Raw genomic sequence first — 13,745 nt, 5'->3', positions numbered from 1 at the left:
ATCAATATAAATTTTGTCCAACCCACTATCTTGATCATATAATCTATGTGTTTTTGTTGTTAAAGATTATATAATCCATGTTCGTCAAATGATAAGAACTCTCTCAAACATGCAAGTTATAAATTCTATATGACATATTTCTCTTATCAAGATGAAGTGTAAAAGATTATTTTAGGTTGTTTCAGTTACGATTATTACCTTTTCTGTGTAGAAGAATCAAAATAAAGATAAAACTCGCACTAAATTTGAGAGCCTATAGATGTGATCGACTTTCCATCATAAGTTTTACATATTTTACTCCCCTACACATCAAAACACCCATGAAATGTATGTTTTGAAAACTTTATAAGAAGAGTTAGTGGCAATTAACAAAACAAAAAATGGTGTCCGGGAATATTTAAGCCAAATAGCAAAAGGCTAAAAACCGAAAGCCAAAAATAAAAAAGCTTCGAGACCTTATAATTTATTCGGCTCAGAACCCGCATCACCAATATAATTTTAGTTGATTCCACTAACCTTGAAATTAGTTTTCTATATATGTATAAAGATAAGGTCCGATCAAACATGCGTTATATATGTTATAATTCACAAAATATGAATAACATTTGATGCATTCGTACCATTGATGATCACTAATATACACAAAATATAATCATAAATAATTTAACCGTACCATTTTTATTAAAGGAAATAATCACTAATAGATGTCACTATATCTATGATCATCAGTTAGTTTGGAGACGATGGTATTGAAGCCTGTGTTAATCCGAAGGATAATGTCTAATCCAACCATTCCGTTAAAGATGAGTAAGTTTTCTAAATATTATCTTGATGGGATGCAATAGGAATGTTAATAAATTACTAAATTAAACCGCTATTCTAATGAGAAATGGGTTTGAAATGAAAACTCATGAACTTTGACACCAGCTATATATGATAACCACACTTAAAAGTATATAAACTGTGATCGCATATATAATCGCCACAACCATATAAATCTCTGTAATTAAAAGTGACTAATGATTCGCAGTGAAGATGTGCTGAATATCTCTATCATTAGGAGACACGTGTCAGGGAACAAGTGTCTGTAAAATATAAACAAAATAAAGTTACACACCTCAGGCAGCTATATATTCCAAAGTCCCGATCTTTCCTCCACAACATATGCTCGTTGAGAGCAAGCAACTAGAAGATAGTTTCGTTCGAGAGCATCACACTTGAGCTTAGAATCTTGAACTTGCCTCCTCCTCACATTTTCTTACGTTATTTCGACTTCCTCATGTATTAGAGAGGTTGAGTATAAAAATCAAACATTCTATAAAAAAAAAAAAAATCAATTGACAGGGAAGAGACAGTGCTCCGGGAAACAAGCCACTTCAAGGTTAGTATTATCCGGGAACGATGTCTCTCTCTATGACCCCAAACGAATCTATTGCATGTTATTATGCTTTTTAATTAGTTATCTCTTAAAATACTTATTTATTTATACACATAATTAATCCAGCAGGGAGGAAGTTTAATTTTTATAAGAATGAAGCCATGCATGACGGCTCTAAGACAAGTGATGATTCAACCATTGTTAAACTTCCAAGGTATATCCGCCGGTTTAAACATGGTCGACGTTCCTTTTTTCCGGCGAAAAGACAAGGTCATTTTCGTCATGGGAGCCACCGGAACTGGAAAATCCCGTCTCGCCATCGACCTAGCCACTCGTTTTCCGGCGGAGATCGTTAACTCCGACAAGATCCAAGTCTACAAAGGTCTCGACATCGTCACCAACAAAGTCACTCCCGAGGAAAGCTTAGGCGTCCCTCACCACCTCCTCGGCACCGTCGACAACATCTACGACGATTTCACGGCGGAGGATTTTCAGAGGGAAGCAATCAGAGCCGTCGAATCAATCGTCGAGAGAGACCGTGTCCCGATCATAGCCGGTGGTTCCAATTCTTACATCGAGGCTTTGGTCAACGGTTGCGTTGACTTTCGGTTAAGGTACAATTGTTGCTTCTTGTGGGTCGATGTCTCTAGACCGGTTTTACACTCGTTCGTCTCGGAGCGAGTCGATAAGATGGTTGAGATGGGACTCGTCGACGAGGTTCGCCGCATATTCGATCCGTCGTCGTCGGATTACTCTGCCGGAATCCGCCGTGCGATCGGAGTTCCGGAGCTCGACGAATTTCTTAGGGCGGAGATGCGGAATTCTCCGGCGGAGACGACGGAGAGGCTTCTGGAGACGGCGATCGAGAAAATCAAGGAGAACAATTGTTTGCTTGCGTGTAGGCAAAGGCAGAAGATTCAGAGGCTTTACAAGCAGTGGAAGTGGAATATGCACCGCGTCGACGCGACGGAGGTTTTTCGCCGGCGAGGAGAAGAAGCCGAAGAGGCTTGGGAGAACACGGTGGCTCGCCCTAGCGCACGCGCCGTCGAACGGTTTCTTAACTACGGAGATGATCACCATTTGGACGGCGCAGATATTCTAATACCGGAAATAGCCACCGTTTCGCCGCTTCCAGCCGCCGTGGCGGCGATTTCCCGGTGAGAAAAGAAAGGAACGATCATCACGATCAATGTACATGATGGGAAGAAAAAGGGAAGTTTAAGATAGAAAGGAACCATAATAATGCCACGTGGCGATAATGGTCGGAAGGAGATAAATCCACGTGGCGAGATGGGTTGCTGTCGGAGTTTTTATTATTATTTTTTTTAGTGTGTTACGGTTTAACGGAATCAGTTTTGAGGGAGTTGAAGTACACGCGCGGAGCGATGCTAACAGTTTTCCTTTTGTTTCCGGTATAGTTGTTACCTATGTAGGATCTGGTGCGGAATAGTGTACGAACATACGGTGGATAGGCTAGGTTAAGACAAAAAGAGGTTGTTGGTCAACGCGGTTTTGTCAAAAGAAAAGAAAAGAATAAGGATCCAACGGACTAAAAAATTGTTGGACACCGACCCCACTTCTTGACGGCGGATTGCCGTCCGATTTGTGTTGGGTCCCCCAGTTGTGGCATGATGTGGTTAAGTAATTCAATCAAACGGCTGTGAAGTGGTTATGTTACTTGGTTATATAAATTGTCTTTGTTCATTAAAGGACGAAAAAGGATTTTCAATTGCGAGTATTTTTCAATTGGGATTTTCATTTGCGATTATATCAACAAATTAAAAATATATAACTAAATTTACATAAGGTTTTGTCCATAAGAAGATATTGTATTAAGGATATATTCGAAGTGATTAAAAAAGGGGAGATTCTTGTGTTGCCCACTACCCACCGCCATGCACCGCTTCTGTCCATCTCATCTCTTACCCAAACTATGAAAAATAAGAAAATAAATGTATATTTTTTTTTCTTTTTTTTCAAATGCTCTGTTGTTGGAATGGAACAGTTTAGTATTAAGGAATTTTTCATATAGCTTATGTGTTTTTATTTATTTAAAAGGGATTAATTAGTAGTCATGGTGAAGTTATATATATGTATGTATGTATAGTTACGTCGTATTATCTGTTTTTCAAGATCTTAGATTGTTACTTTGTTAGTTGTTTTAAGTAATTTTAACGCTTAAAAAGTAGATTAGAGTGACACCCATACATTTGCGTAGTTGAATCGGTTAATTAAATTGTTGTTTCAAATTTCAATGTTGTTGGATCCGATCGACTTCGAATTTCGATTGATGAGGAAACTTCATAAGAAAACTCGTTTTGTTAATTTCGGCCAGAGCAATGTACAATTGTCGCGGCATAATTAGAAAGTAATAGACTGTATATATTCCAATTTCAAATGCGAAGGAACATGCATGTTCATTGTATTGGTAATTTCTGGCATGTGAAAGAAAATAGCTGAATATTGGCGGTTTATAATGGATACCTTATCAATTATGACTTGATGAATAGAATTTTCATGCTTTAGCAGTTGCATGTATTGAAATACATTATCTAAAATGTTAGTTCTGCTAACGATAGATATAGCCTACCAATACGCGTGAGTATATATTCTTCTACCATTAGACAAAGTACTATTTTGTCATTTTTCATAACTAAATTGCGTTTCTTGGAGAGTATAATTTTCGTAAATTTATTATGATTGGACCAAAATGTGCGATAGGCAAGTTGCTTAAAATTTTGAATGCCTCAATTATTAGCATTGTCTACACGTTAGATGTATTCGAGCCATAAGCTGTTTTTCAGATCATAATGCATTTTTGCAACATTTAATTATTACTTTATATATCTTACAGCTTTGTATCAATGCGTGTCGTCAAAGAATAACAACTCAATATCAATGGGCATTCTTGACTTATTTTCATTTTCTCAAGTGAATCCATGTGTTTATTCTGTATTTTATTATCAATGATCGTGTGATTTGACTAACTCGGTTATGTTCAGGCTAAGTAAAGTATGTTCCATTTCTATGTACTTTCATATCAGTCACTAAAGCTATATTTTATTTACGAATTATTTATCGAAGAAATGATATTTGGAAAGATGCATGCATTAGTCAGTTTAGTCTCATCACCTTTGAAATTTAACGACAAAGTATATGTGCAATGATTAATTAATGATTAATTTTATGTGTTAGACAAGTTGCTAATCTTTTATTCTCATTTGGCATTGGTGGAAGCAGAGCCGGCCTTGAGCCTAAGCAAATCAAGCTCATACTTGCGGCTTTTATTTTTACATAAAAAAATTTGAAAACAAAACAGCCCATTTTTTGAAAAAAATATGCAAAACAACCTTTTTTTTGCTCTATAACTTGTGGCCAATGCAAAAATATGCCGTTCAAGGCCGCCGGCTCTGGATGGAAGTACGCAATTATTGTAATATAATTATGAAAAAACGTCGCGAATTAGGGTAGTTAAATAGTAATTACGAATCTTATTTTCGATTACTACAAGATTTTTTTTCCGAGAGGACTGAGGAAAATTTTTATTTAGAGAAGCATTTGAGATTGTATTAAGCGCATCTATAATAGATACTCCCAAATAGATTCAAGAAATGTCTATATTTTTTTATTATACTTGTCAACATGAAACTGAACATATTGGTGATATAAATATAAAACTGATGATTATCTATTACATAAATATAAAACTGATGATTATCTATTATATATATTCTTTTTCTTCTTCTTTAAGAACCATTTATTAGATAGATTTATAAATTTTTGTATGTTGTAAATTAATAAAACGAAAAGAAATGTAGTATCATGTAGGAGTATATAATCCTCAAGCTTTTTAGAGTATAACGAGTAGATCATCAGCCGTCCAAATGTCATTTATTTTTATTGTTGATTTTAACATCTACGTCAATTTAATTTATTTATTTGTTTAACACACACACCAGTTATATACCAAATGGAAATATAATTAGAGCACAAATAGTGGGATACAACTACAAGTATTAGTTATAGTAAGAAGTCAAGAACATATTCCAAATATGTTCTTTTAGGTAATGTTTATTCCGAAACTTCACAATATCATATCTAATAAATTAATATATATGTTTTAAGTTTCTTATCTCCAAAGATTTGTCATTTCTCAATCTTTCAAGATTTTTTTTTGCCAACCAAAATCTTTCAAGATTTTCTCCCTATAGTTTTAGGCTTTTGGGCGATAATTAGTTAGGTTCTATTTACATTGAACGTACATTTTTCTCGACGAATACATCCACCATTTTCAACTCTTAGTTGTAATATTCCCATATGTTATCTGAAAAGTAATGAAGAGAAAAAAATTGCGGATATGTTACAATGAGAAGATTTTTCTTTCAATGGATATGTTATAATGAAAATATATTAAGAATTGATAATAATAATCTTAAAGTTGTAAAGAATAAATTTAAATTTGTTAAATATTACAATCAACAATTAACTTAAATATGTAATCATTATACGATAGTTGATAGGAAAAAAAAACTGATACCAACAAGAGAGTTTTATACAGTCAAACCAAAAATTAAACAACTAAACATTATTTTTTTTTTTTAGAAAACTGAAAAACATCTATATGACTAACCTTTGACGTTTTTGAAGTTTAAAAAAACCGGAAAAGATAAGCTAACTTAAGAGTTGGAGCCAGTTTGTTAGTTTTTCTGTTGATGACGTAAGTTGCATAAAAAACTTTTGAAGGCTTTACATGGGTGCTGACATATTAGGCCTGAATCATTAGTTAAGCCTAAATTATTAGGTGTGAAATGGGCCGACATATTAGGCCCAAATGAATCAAGCGAAGAAAATGAAGCAAACTAAACTACAGTAAGTTATTAGGTGTGTAATGGGCCGACAATATCAGAAGAACAAGTTCGTCATCAGCTGAAAGGGATTCTCGCCGGCGACAAGCTCGACGGAGATGGCACTGTCTCACTCGAGCTATTTCCCGACTTCCCAAAATCTGTTTCACAAACATCAATTCGTCGGAACATCTGAATATCCGAGAATACGTATTTCCCCGACGACGGAAACTCCCAGATTTCCTTTGATTTCGTTATTTCACACGGCACGAAGCAAACCGTGTTCGCTTCTCCGGACCATCAGCTGCGTCGCCTTCGACGGAGATATATCAGACGGTGGAACCAGAGAATCGACTTCTCTCTCCACTTCTATCTCGTCGGTTTTCGTGAAGGGTATTTCTGACCCGACTCCACCTTTTTGAATACTGTTCTTGCACAGCTAGATTTATAAGAGATTGAGTCCGTTTTGGTTTCGTTTCAAATGAAATTTTACAGGGCTTCCGGATTCAGTGAGTGAAGGGCGTTTAAGAAAGGTCTTCTCGGAGTATGGAGAAGTTAGCAATGGTGAGTCTCTCTCACTCCCTTAGACTGTTTCTTTTCTAAAATCACAATTTCAGCTTCCAATAGGATTCATATGCACGAGGAATCATGTAAAAGAGTATTGAATATAGTCAATAGGTTACATTTGAGAGGTTTTGGTTGAATTTGAACCTCATTATGATCCTGTGACTATTCAATGGCAAACGAAATTGAAGCAGAGGCTCATAAGGGAGACAAGGCCAAATCTAAGATAATTGATTAAATCAATAAATTTGTTCATAGCTTAATTAATATTAGTATGAATTGGTTTTCATTCTTACTCCTTAGCTGTAAGAAGTACTTATCTTTTGACTTTCTTGAGTTGTATAACTCGACGACTCTTCTCTTTGTTTCTCTATTTGAGATGAATAATAACAAATAGAGAAGTTTCTATGTAATCAATGGTTTCTCTTGAAATTCTTGACAGTGACAAGCAACAGTGTCAGAGCATTGCTTTTGGTCCAGACCGCTCGATGATATCTTATGCACCTATCTTCCATCATCTATCTAGGCTTCGGACCACAGCTTGTGGTATCAAAACAGAGGACTTCATAAAAAAGGGTATAGATGATGATAATAGAAGAACTTTTTTTCTTCCTTTGTTGAAGGTTTTGTAACCACGAGTCATGGTCCAAGATCAAAACCAAGATAGATGATGGAAGTTATGTGTTTTCGATATCACAATGTGGTGTGGAATCAAGAGCAAAAAAATGGAAGCTCTGATACAAATAAATAGGTCTTGATCATGAGCTAATGAGAAACCATTGATTTGCAAAAAGTTTTCTTCGTCTTATTCATGTCTTTAAATAGATAAATAAATGAGGGAATCCTGAATTCCTACTGTTAGAGAAGGAGGCCACTATACCTCTCTCATTTCAACAATGTTTATGGCAGAATCAATGACTAACGGAGGACACAAGCATCAAATCCTGCCATTACGATCTCATCATTTCGCAGTCTTTTTGATTGAAACTGTAACTAATTATATATATTCTCGTATGTATTTTTTGGGTGTTTCTTGGTGATTTTCTCTTCTTTTCCGTTGAGAACATATAACTACACGCTAGGTCGATTAACCAAGCAAAGCTTGTGGTTTGTGAGTCAATTTTATTGATTGAGCATTATAAAGAAGTATTCTTGGTTAGAAGAATCAGTAAGAAACCAGCACAATCTCTATTATCTTACCGTGCATCTCTATTTTGTGGCAGTAAAAATCATCGTAAACGAAAAGACTCGGCAATCTCTAGGATATGGCTATGTCTGGTTTAACAAAAAAGAGGATGCACAGTTGGCTGTGGAAGCCATGAACGGAAAGGTATAAAAGCTTGTTTGAAACTCAATAAACATGTTTATTCTATACTGGTTATAATGATTCTTTGACACAAATAACATGGGATTGTTGATGATACTGGTTTTTGGTTTAGTTCTTTGATGGCAGGTTTATTCTTGTTAAATTTGGCCAGCCTGGAATGTCCCGTCGCCGGAGATCACGTTCCGATTCTCTTTTTGTTAATAAATGATCCTTCGTTTATGTTTTATGAGCGATTAGTAAAACTTGGATTCTTTAGGAAGGACCTAATTATTATCAATTGTCCATGGAATTCATAAGTATTACATCCTCCGTTTTACAAAAAGTGTCATTCTCACACAAATTAAGAAATAAGATAAAAGGTTTTTTTATACTTTTATTAATTTGCAGAAAATGATTTTTGGAATTATATTTATAATTAATTTTTTGAATTTATTAAAATTAAAAATGATATTTTATGTTAAAAATTACATTAAAATTCTAAAATTACATTCTTTTTTCAAAAACGATATATTCACTCTTTGTAAAACGGAGGGAGTATTATCTCAAGGAAATCAAATAATAAAGTACAAAGGAGTCTTAACATCTAAATTCTAAATAATGCGCCCAACATCAAACATAAAAATCAAAACCATCAATGTCTTTAACTTTTACATTTCTACAAAATGTGATTTCCGAGAGAAACGAGAGGATTCTTTTTGTCAAATTCGTACCATTCTACAGGTCCTAGCAGTGTCGGCCACTTTATTCTTGTTTTCCTGTTTTTTTTTTTTATTATTTAAGTATAGTTTTCCAAAATGTTTCCGTATCTAATTAGTAGGTAATTACTACTTATCTCGTGACTTGCATTATTTTCCAGTATTTATATAGTATTTTTTTTTATTTATAAAGAATCTCTTCTATATAAAAATATTAATTCGATTGCCAAACCTATACATACACAGAGACTTATATCTAGAGGAGGCATTTGGTTGGCCCTCCGAAGCCACCGCTGTTGACAACCGTCCACCGTCGTCTTCCTCCTAACATGCTCAATCTCCTCCTTGTATCCTCCTCCTCCTCCGCCGCCGCCGACGCCGAAGACGATTCCACCAGTATGCCCCCTTCCTCCTCCGCCTCTAGATCCGCCGCTAATCACACCTCAAGCTCCTCCTCTTCCCTCTATCCCTGCAAGCATTCTCCGTCGGCGACTCTCGACCTCCTAATCCTTATCCTCGTCCTCTTCTCCGGCGCTTTCCTCCTCTCTTCCTACTTCTCCTACCTAATCCACTCCCTTTCTCTCCTCTCCTCTCATTTCCCCTCAATCGCCCTCTCTTTCTCCTCTCTCCTCCCTCTCGTCTTCTTCTTCTCCGATCACGACAACGACGATGAAGATTCCGATTCCGATTCCTTCGGGATCTCTCCGGCTTCGTTCTTCTTCGTCTTCGCTGTCTTCTTCGCGGCTTCGATTGCGTTCCTCGACCTGTGTTGCGGGTCGAGATCGAGGAAGTGCCGTAACCCAAAATGCAAGGGGTTGAAGAAGGCTATGGAGTTTGATTTGCAGCTGCAGACGGAGGAATGCATCAAATCTGGATCGGCTAAGGAGATTGATCGGTTGCCGTGGAAAGGAGGCAGCGAGAGCAATCCTGATTACGAGTGTTTGAGAGCTGAGCTGAGGAAGATGGCTCCGCTTAATGGTCGAGCTGTGTTGCTTTTCCGATCAAAGTGTGGTTGTCCCATTGCTAAGCTCGAAGGCTGGGGACCTAAGAGAAGCCGGCGTCATAAAAAGTAAGTCAGAACTCTCCTCTTCATTTTGAATTGGCTTAAGACTTTTCTGAGCTGAAAATGTTCTGTTCTTGCACTGGTTGTGAATATTGGCTACATTGATTAGCTGGAACTTGGTTACTAGTGGATTTTTAGGTTAATGCAAATTCCGATTAATAGTGTTGCTAGTTGAACATATCTGTTTATGTAAATCCTCATTGGCTTATTTAGACAAATCCTTAGGCTTTGATACGCGCTTCTTATCGATTATGGTGCTGCGGCTAGGTTTGGTTATTCCAGTTCTAATGATGAACGGAATTTGTCAACTGGTGGATCGATGACTAGTTTTGTGATGGTTGTGCTCTTGGAAGCCATCGTATGATTTTTAGCAGGTTGAATGTTCTTTTTTGAGAAATGTAAGTTAAACAACTGAACATGACTCTTAAGTTGTTTGATGTAATGTTTGTCTGGTCTATATCACCATACCGTTTTAATGGTTGAAAGAGTTAACGCACATGCAGCCATTATCATGGAACATGTGCACCATATACCAGTTGTGATTTGAAATTTTCCCAATTTTACTTTTTAAAGTAGTTGTGTCAAGTTCATTGTATTGGGAAGCTTATCTAATAGCTCAGCTGGATAATGAGATGCCAAAAGGTTCAAACTTTAGGATCAAATGGATAGCTTGTGTCTAGCTTATTGCCTACCGTAGAGGAAACACTCCTTTATTTCTTGGTAACTAAGCACTCCAGTTTTTGTTGTTACAAAATGCTTTTATTCAAATCTGCTGGTGCTTTACTTTCCTGTTTGCTTGGTGATTCCTGAATTCATCATAACTGCATATGATTCTTGATTATAATAAAGCTTTAGGATTCCTTTTGTATTCGCTGTGATTAGAGAACGATTTTCAGTCTTCTGTTGTGTATATTACTTTGTTTGTCTTGATCAGTTAGCGTGCTTTATTTTCTGCAGATCGCCGGCAAAATTAGCTGGAAAGGGATATGTAGACAATCGCTGATCCGGAAACTCCCCAATTTATACTTACAGATTATCACCTTAAAATGTTGCAGTTGCAGATGTACAATTGCAGGTTCTTATTATTATTGGATTAACATTCATTAAGGATTAGGAGGAAAATATTAATGATTAATTTTTTATTCCATTTCCTATAGACTTAATCCCTGAAACTAGAAATGTCATATTACCCTTGAACACTTCCTCTGTGGAACTATATATACTCAGAAAAAAATCCAATCTGAATGATCAAATCAAATGCCTGTTCCTTATATTTGGTCTTTAATTCCTGATAAAATAATGTTTCTTTTTTCCCTGAACAAACCACAAGAACCTATATATGCTCTGTGAGCTTGAAATTACGAGCTTGAAAGTATAAAACTTCGACCTTCAGGGTTTAGCATTTTGCTCTCATGGTCTCTTATGATCATATCGATTCTTTTTCTGGGGTCTCGTCGCTGTCGGGTCTTTTCTCCTCAGCAGGCGAGATGTTTCTCCGCTTCGATCACGACGGCTCCGAGTCCGACCCACTTCGATTTCTCCGGCGACGGGAATCCCGATACTGAGCGAGCTCTCGTCTCTGCTCTTGGATCGTGCGCCTCCAGTAATGACGTCACTTGTGGCCGACAAATCCATTGCCGCGTCTTGAAATGCGGCTTTGATTCAAATGTGTTCATCTGCAATAGCGTCCTTAACATGTACGCTAAATGCCGTCTCTTGGCGGATGCGGAATCTGTTTTCCGGTCGCACGCGAAACTTGATTCTGCATCTTTCAATATCATGGTCGATGGGTATGTTCGATCTCGTCGTCTTGGAGACGCGCTTAAGTTGTTCGACGTAATGCCTGAGAGAAGCTGCGTCTCGTATACTACTCTGATTAAGGGTTACGCTCAAAACGATCAGTGGAGTGAAGCGATGGAGCTTTTCAAAGAGATGAGAAATTTGGGAATCATGCTTAATGAAGTGACATTAGCCACTATTATATCCGCTTGCTCACATTTGGGTGGGATTTGGGATTGCAGGATGTTGCAGAGTTTGGCGATGAAGCTGAAACTTGACGATCGGGTTTTTGTTTCGACGAATTTGCTGCATATGTACTGTGTCTGCTCATCTTTGAAGGATGCTCGTCACTTGTTCGATGAAATGCCTGAGAGAAATTTAGTTACTTGGAACGTGATGTTAAACGGGTACTCAAAAGCTGGACTTATCGAGCAGGCTAAGGATTTGTTCGATCAGATCACTGAGAAAGATATTGTCTCTTGGGGAACCATGATCGATGGGTGTCTCCGAAAGAATAAGCTTGACGAAGCTCTGGTTTTCTACACCGAGATGCTGCGCCGTGGAATGAAGCCTAGTGAAGTTATGATGGTGGACCTTCTCTCTGCTTCAGCTCGATCAGGAGGCAGTTCTAAAGGATTGCAACTTCATGGTACCATCGTGAAGACGGGTTTCGATTGTTACGATTTCATACAAGCAACGATCATACATTTCTACGCTGTCTCTGATAACATAGAACAGGCTATTCAGCAGTTTGAAGCGAGCATTAAAGACCACATCGCGTCTAGAAATGCGTTGATTGCTGGATTTGTAAAGAATGGAATGGTTGAGCAGGCAAGGGAAGTATTTGATCAGACTCGTGATAAAGATATCTTTTCATGGAACGCTATGATTTCGGGTTATGCACAGAGTAGTTCTCCTCACTTAGCTCTACATCTCTTCCGCGAAATGATCAGTAGTTGCCAAACAAAACCAGATGCAATCACAATGGTGAGTGTCTTCTCTGCAATTTCATCGTTAGGATCGTTGGAAGAAGGGAAAAGAGCGCATGAGTATCTAAACACTAGCTCGATTCCTCCCAGCGACAATCTGACCGCTGCTATAATCGACATGTATGCCAAATGTGGAAGCATCGAAACCGCCCTAAACGTTTTCCGCCAAACAAAGAACATTTCTTCTTCAACAATCTCTCCCTGGAACGCTATCATTTGCGGGTCAGCGACGCATGGCCATGCAAAACTCGCTCTTGATCTCTACTTTGATCTCCAGTCACTCCCCATCAGACCGAACAGCATCACTTTTGTCGGTGTCTTGAGCGCATGCTGCCACGCGGGGCTTGTGGAGTTGGGTAAAACGTATTTCGAGAGCATGAAGAGCAGTTACGGGATCGAGCCAGACATCAAGCATTATGGATGTATGGTTGATTTGTTAGGGAAAGCTGGGAGATTAGAGGAAGCAAAAGAAATGATCAAGAAGATGCCAATGAAGGCGGATGTGATCATATGGGGAATCTTGTTATCGGCTTCACGGATTCACCGGAACGTAGAGGTGGCTGAGCTGGCGGCTTCTGAGCTGGCGGCGATCGATCCATCTCACGGAGGATGTAAAGTGTTGCTTTCGAATGTTTATGCAGACGCAGGGAGATGGGGCGATGTTGCTTTGGTCAGAGAAGAGATGCGAACAAGAGATGTTGAGTGGTCACGTGCCTTGAGTGGCGTTGTGTGATTTGTGCTGACCCCTTTTCGTTTCTTCGTTCTTGTTAGGCTCTTTAATGGGCTTTATTGTTGTTGTATGGGCCATTTGTATGGCGCGTGGATTACACGGGAAGGTTTATCGGAAACGCGTCTGAACTTTGGTCAGTTCGTGTTTTTGTGGGTCCATCCCTAGCTGAGCTGGCTCTTTGCTGCCCGAACGAACGCGTGTGTTTGCTCAGATTCCAGAACACAGACTCTCTCATCTTTTTTGTTTCTTGTTCATGCAATAAATTATTCTTTATTACCTTATTATTGAAAAAAGAACAAACTATCTTTTACTCGGCCCTTATTTTTATAAATAAATAAATAACAAATCTACTCTGATTAATGATCTTTTTTTTGGT

General features: G+C 37.8%; 3 protein-coding genes across 4 annotated transcripts; all 3 read left to right on the top strand.

The window, feature by feature from the left end:
• The first annotated feature begins 1,165 nt into the window (after nucleotides 1-1,165).
• LOC18018924 (adenylate isopentenyltransferase 5, chloroplastic) lies at nucleotides 1,166-3,082 on the top strand. Of its 2 annotated transcripts, none has more exons than XM_024156871.1 (2): nucleotides 1,166-1,381; nucleotides 1,508-3,082. In XM_024156871.1, the coding sequence occupies exon 2, from the start codon at nucleotides 1,532-1,534 to the stop codon at nucleotides 2,537-2,539; it is 1,008 nt and encodes a 335-aa protein (XP_024012639.1). In that variant the 5' UTR covers nucleotides 1,166-1,381; nucleotides 1,508-1,531; the 3' UTR covers nucleotides 2,540-3,082. The 2 variants fall into 2 exon arrangements, with proteins under 2 accessions (XP_024012639.1, XP_024012638.1); XM_024156870.1 differs by having other exon boundaries at nucleotides 1,505-3,082.
• A 3,191-nt stretch (nucleotides 3,083-6,273) lies between these two features.
• LOC18018923 (polyadenylate-binding protein 5) lies at nucleotides 6,274-8,443 on the top strand. The gene is made up of 4 exons (XM_006400395.2): nucleotides 6,274-6,615; nucleotides 6,718-6,786; nucleotides 8,010-8,116; nucleotides 8,226-8,443. The coding sequence occupies exons 1-4, from the start codon at nucleotides 6,342-6,344 to the stop codon at nucleotides 8,319-8,321; spliced, it is 546 nt and encodes a 181-aa protein (XP_006400458.1). The 5' UTR covers nucleotides 6,274-6,341; the 3' UTR covers nucleotides 8,322-8,443.
• A 597-nt stretch (nucleotides 8,444-9,040) lies between these two features.
• On the top strand, nucleotides 9,041-13,642 carry LOC18018922 (pentatricopeptide repeat-containing protein At5g19020, mitochondrial). The gene is made up of 3 exons (XM_024156592.1): nucleotides 9,041-9,877; nucleotides 10,139-10,229; nucleotides 11,237-13,642. Exons 1-3 carry the CDS (start codon nucleotides 9,138-9,140, stop codon nucleotides 13,370-13,372), a joined length of 2,967 nt encoding a protein of 988 aa, XP_024012360.1. The 5' UTR covers nucleotides 9,041-9,137; the 3' UTR covers nucleotides 13,373-13,642.
• The last annotated feature ends 103 nt before the right edge of the window (nucleotides 13,643-13,745 follow it).

The sequence above is a fragment of the Eutrema salsugineum genome, unplaced genomic scaffold (genome assembly GCF_000478725.1).
Source record: "Eutrema salsugineum unplaced genomic scaffold, Eutsalg1_0 scaffold_2, whole genome shotgun sequence".
In the NCBI taxonomy this organism is placed as follows: Eukaryota; Viridiplantae; Streptophyta; class Magnoliopsida; order Brassicales; family Brassicaceae; genus Eutrema; species Eutrema salsugineum.
Note: the sequence above shows the minus strand (reverse complement) of the source record. Positions and strands in the feature narration are given on the sequence as shown.

What these genes read in the sequence shown, in the direction of transcription:
- LOC18018924 (XM_024156871.1), top strand. Translation starts at nt 1,532, where the DNA reads ATGAAGCCATGCATGACGGCTCTAAGACAAGTGATGATTCAACCATTG.
- LOC18018923 (XM_006400395.2), top strand. Translation starts at nt 6,342, where the DNA reads ATGGCACTGTCTCACTCGAGCTATTTCCCGACTTCCCAAAATCTGTTT. An exon ending in GTATGGAGAAGTTAGCAATG is followed by an intron (nt 6,787 to 8,009) that starts GTGAGTCTCTCT and finishes ATTTTGTGGCAG; the next exon opens with TAAAAATCATCGTAAACGAA. An exon ending in TGGAAGCCATGAACGGAAAG is followed by an intron (nt 8,117 to 8,225) that starts GTATAAAAGCTT and finishes TTTTTGGTTTAG; the next exon opens with TTCTTTGATGGCAGGTTTAT.
- LOC18018922 (XM_024156592.1), top strand. Translation starts at nt 9,138, where the DNA reads ATGCTCAATCTCCTCCTTGTATCCTCCTCCTCCTCCGCCGCCGCCGAC. An exon ending in AGAAGCCGGCGTCATAAAAA is followed by an intron (nt 9,878 to 10,138) that starts GTAAGTCAGAAC and finishes TGCTGCGGCTAG; the next exon opens with GTTTGGTTATTCCAGTTCTA. An exon ending in TTGTGCTCTTGGAAGCCATC is followed by an intron (nt 10,230 to 11,236) that starts GTATGATTTTTA and finishes TGAAATTACGAG; the next exon opens with CTTGAAAGTATAAAACTTCG.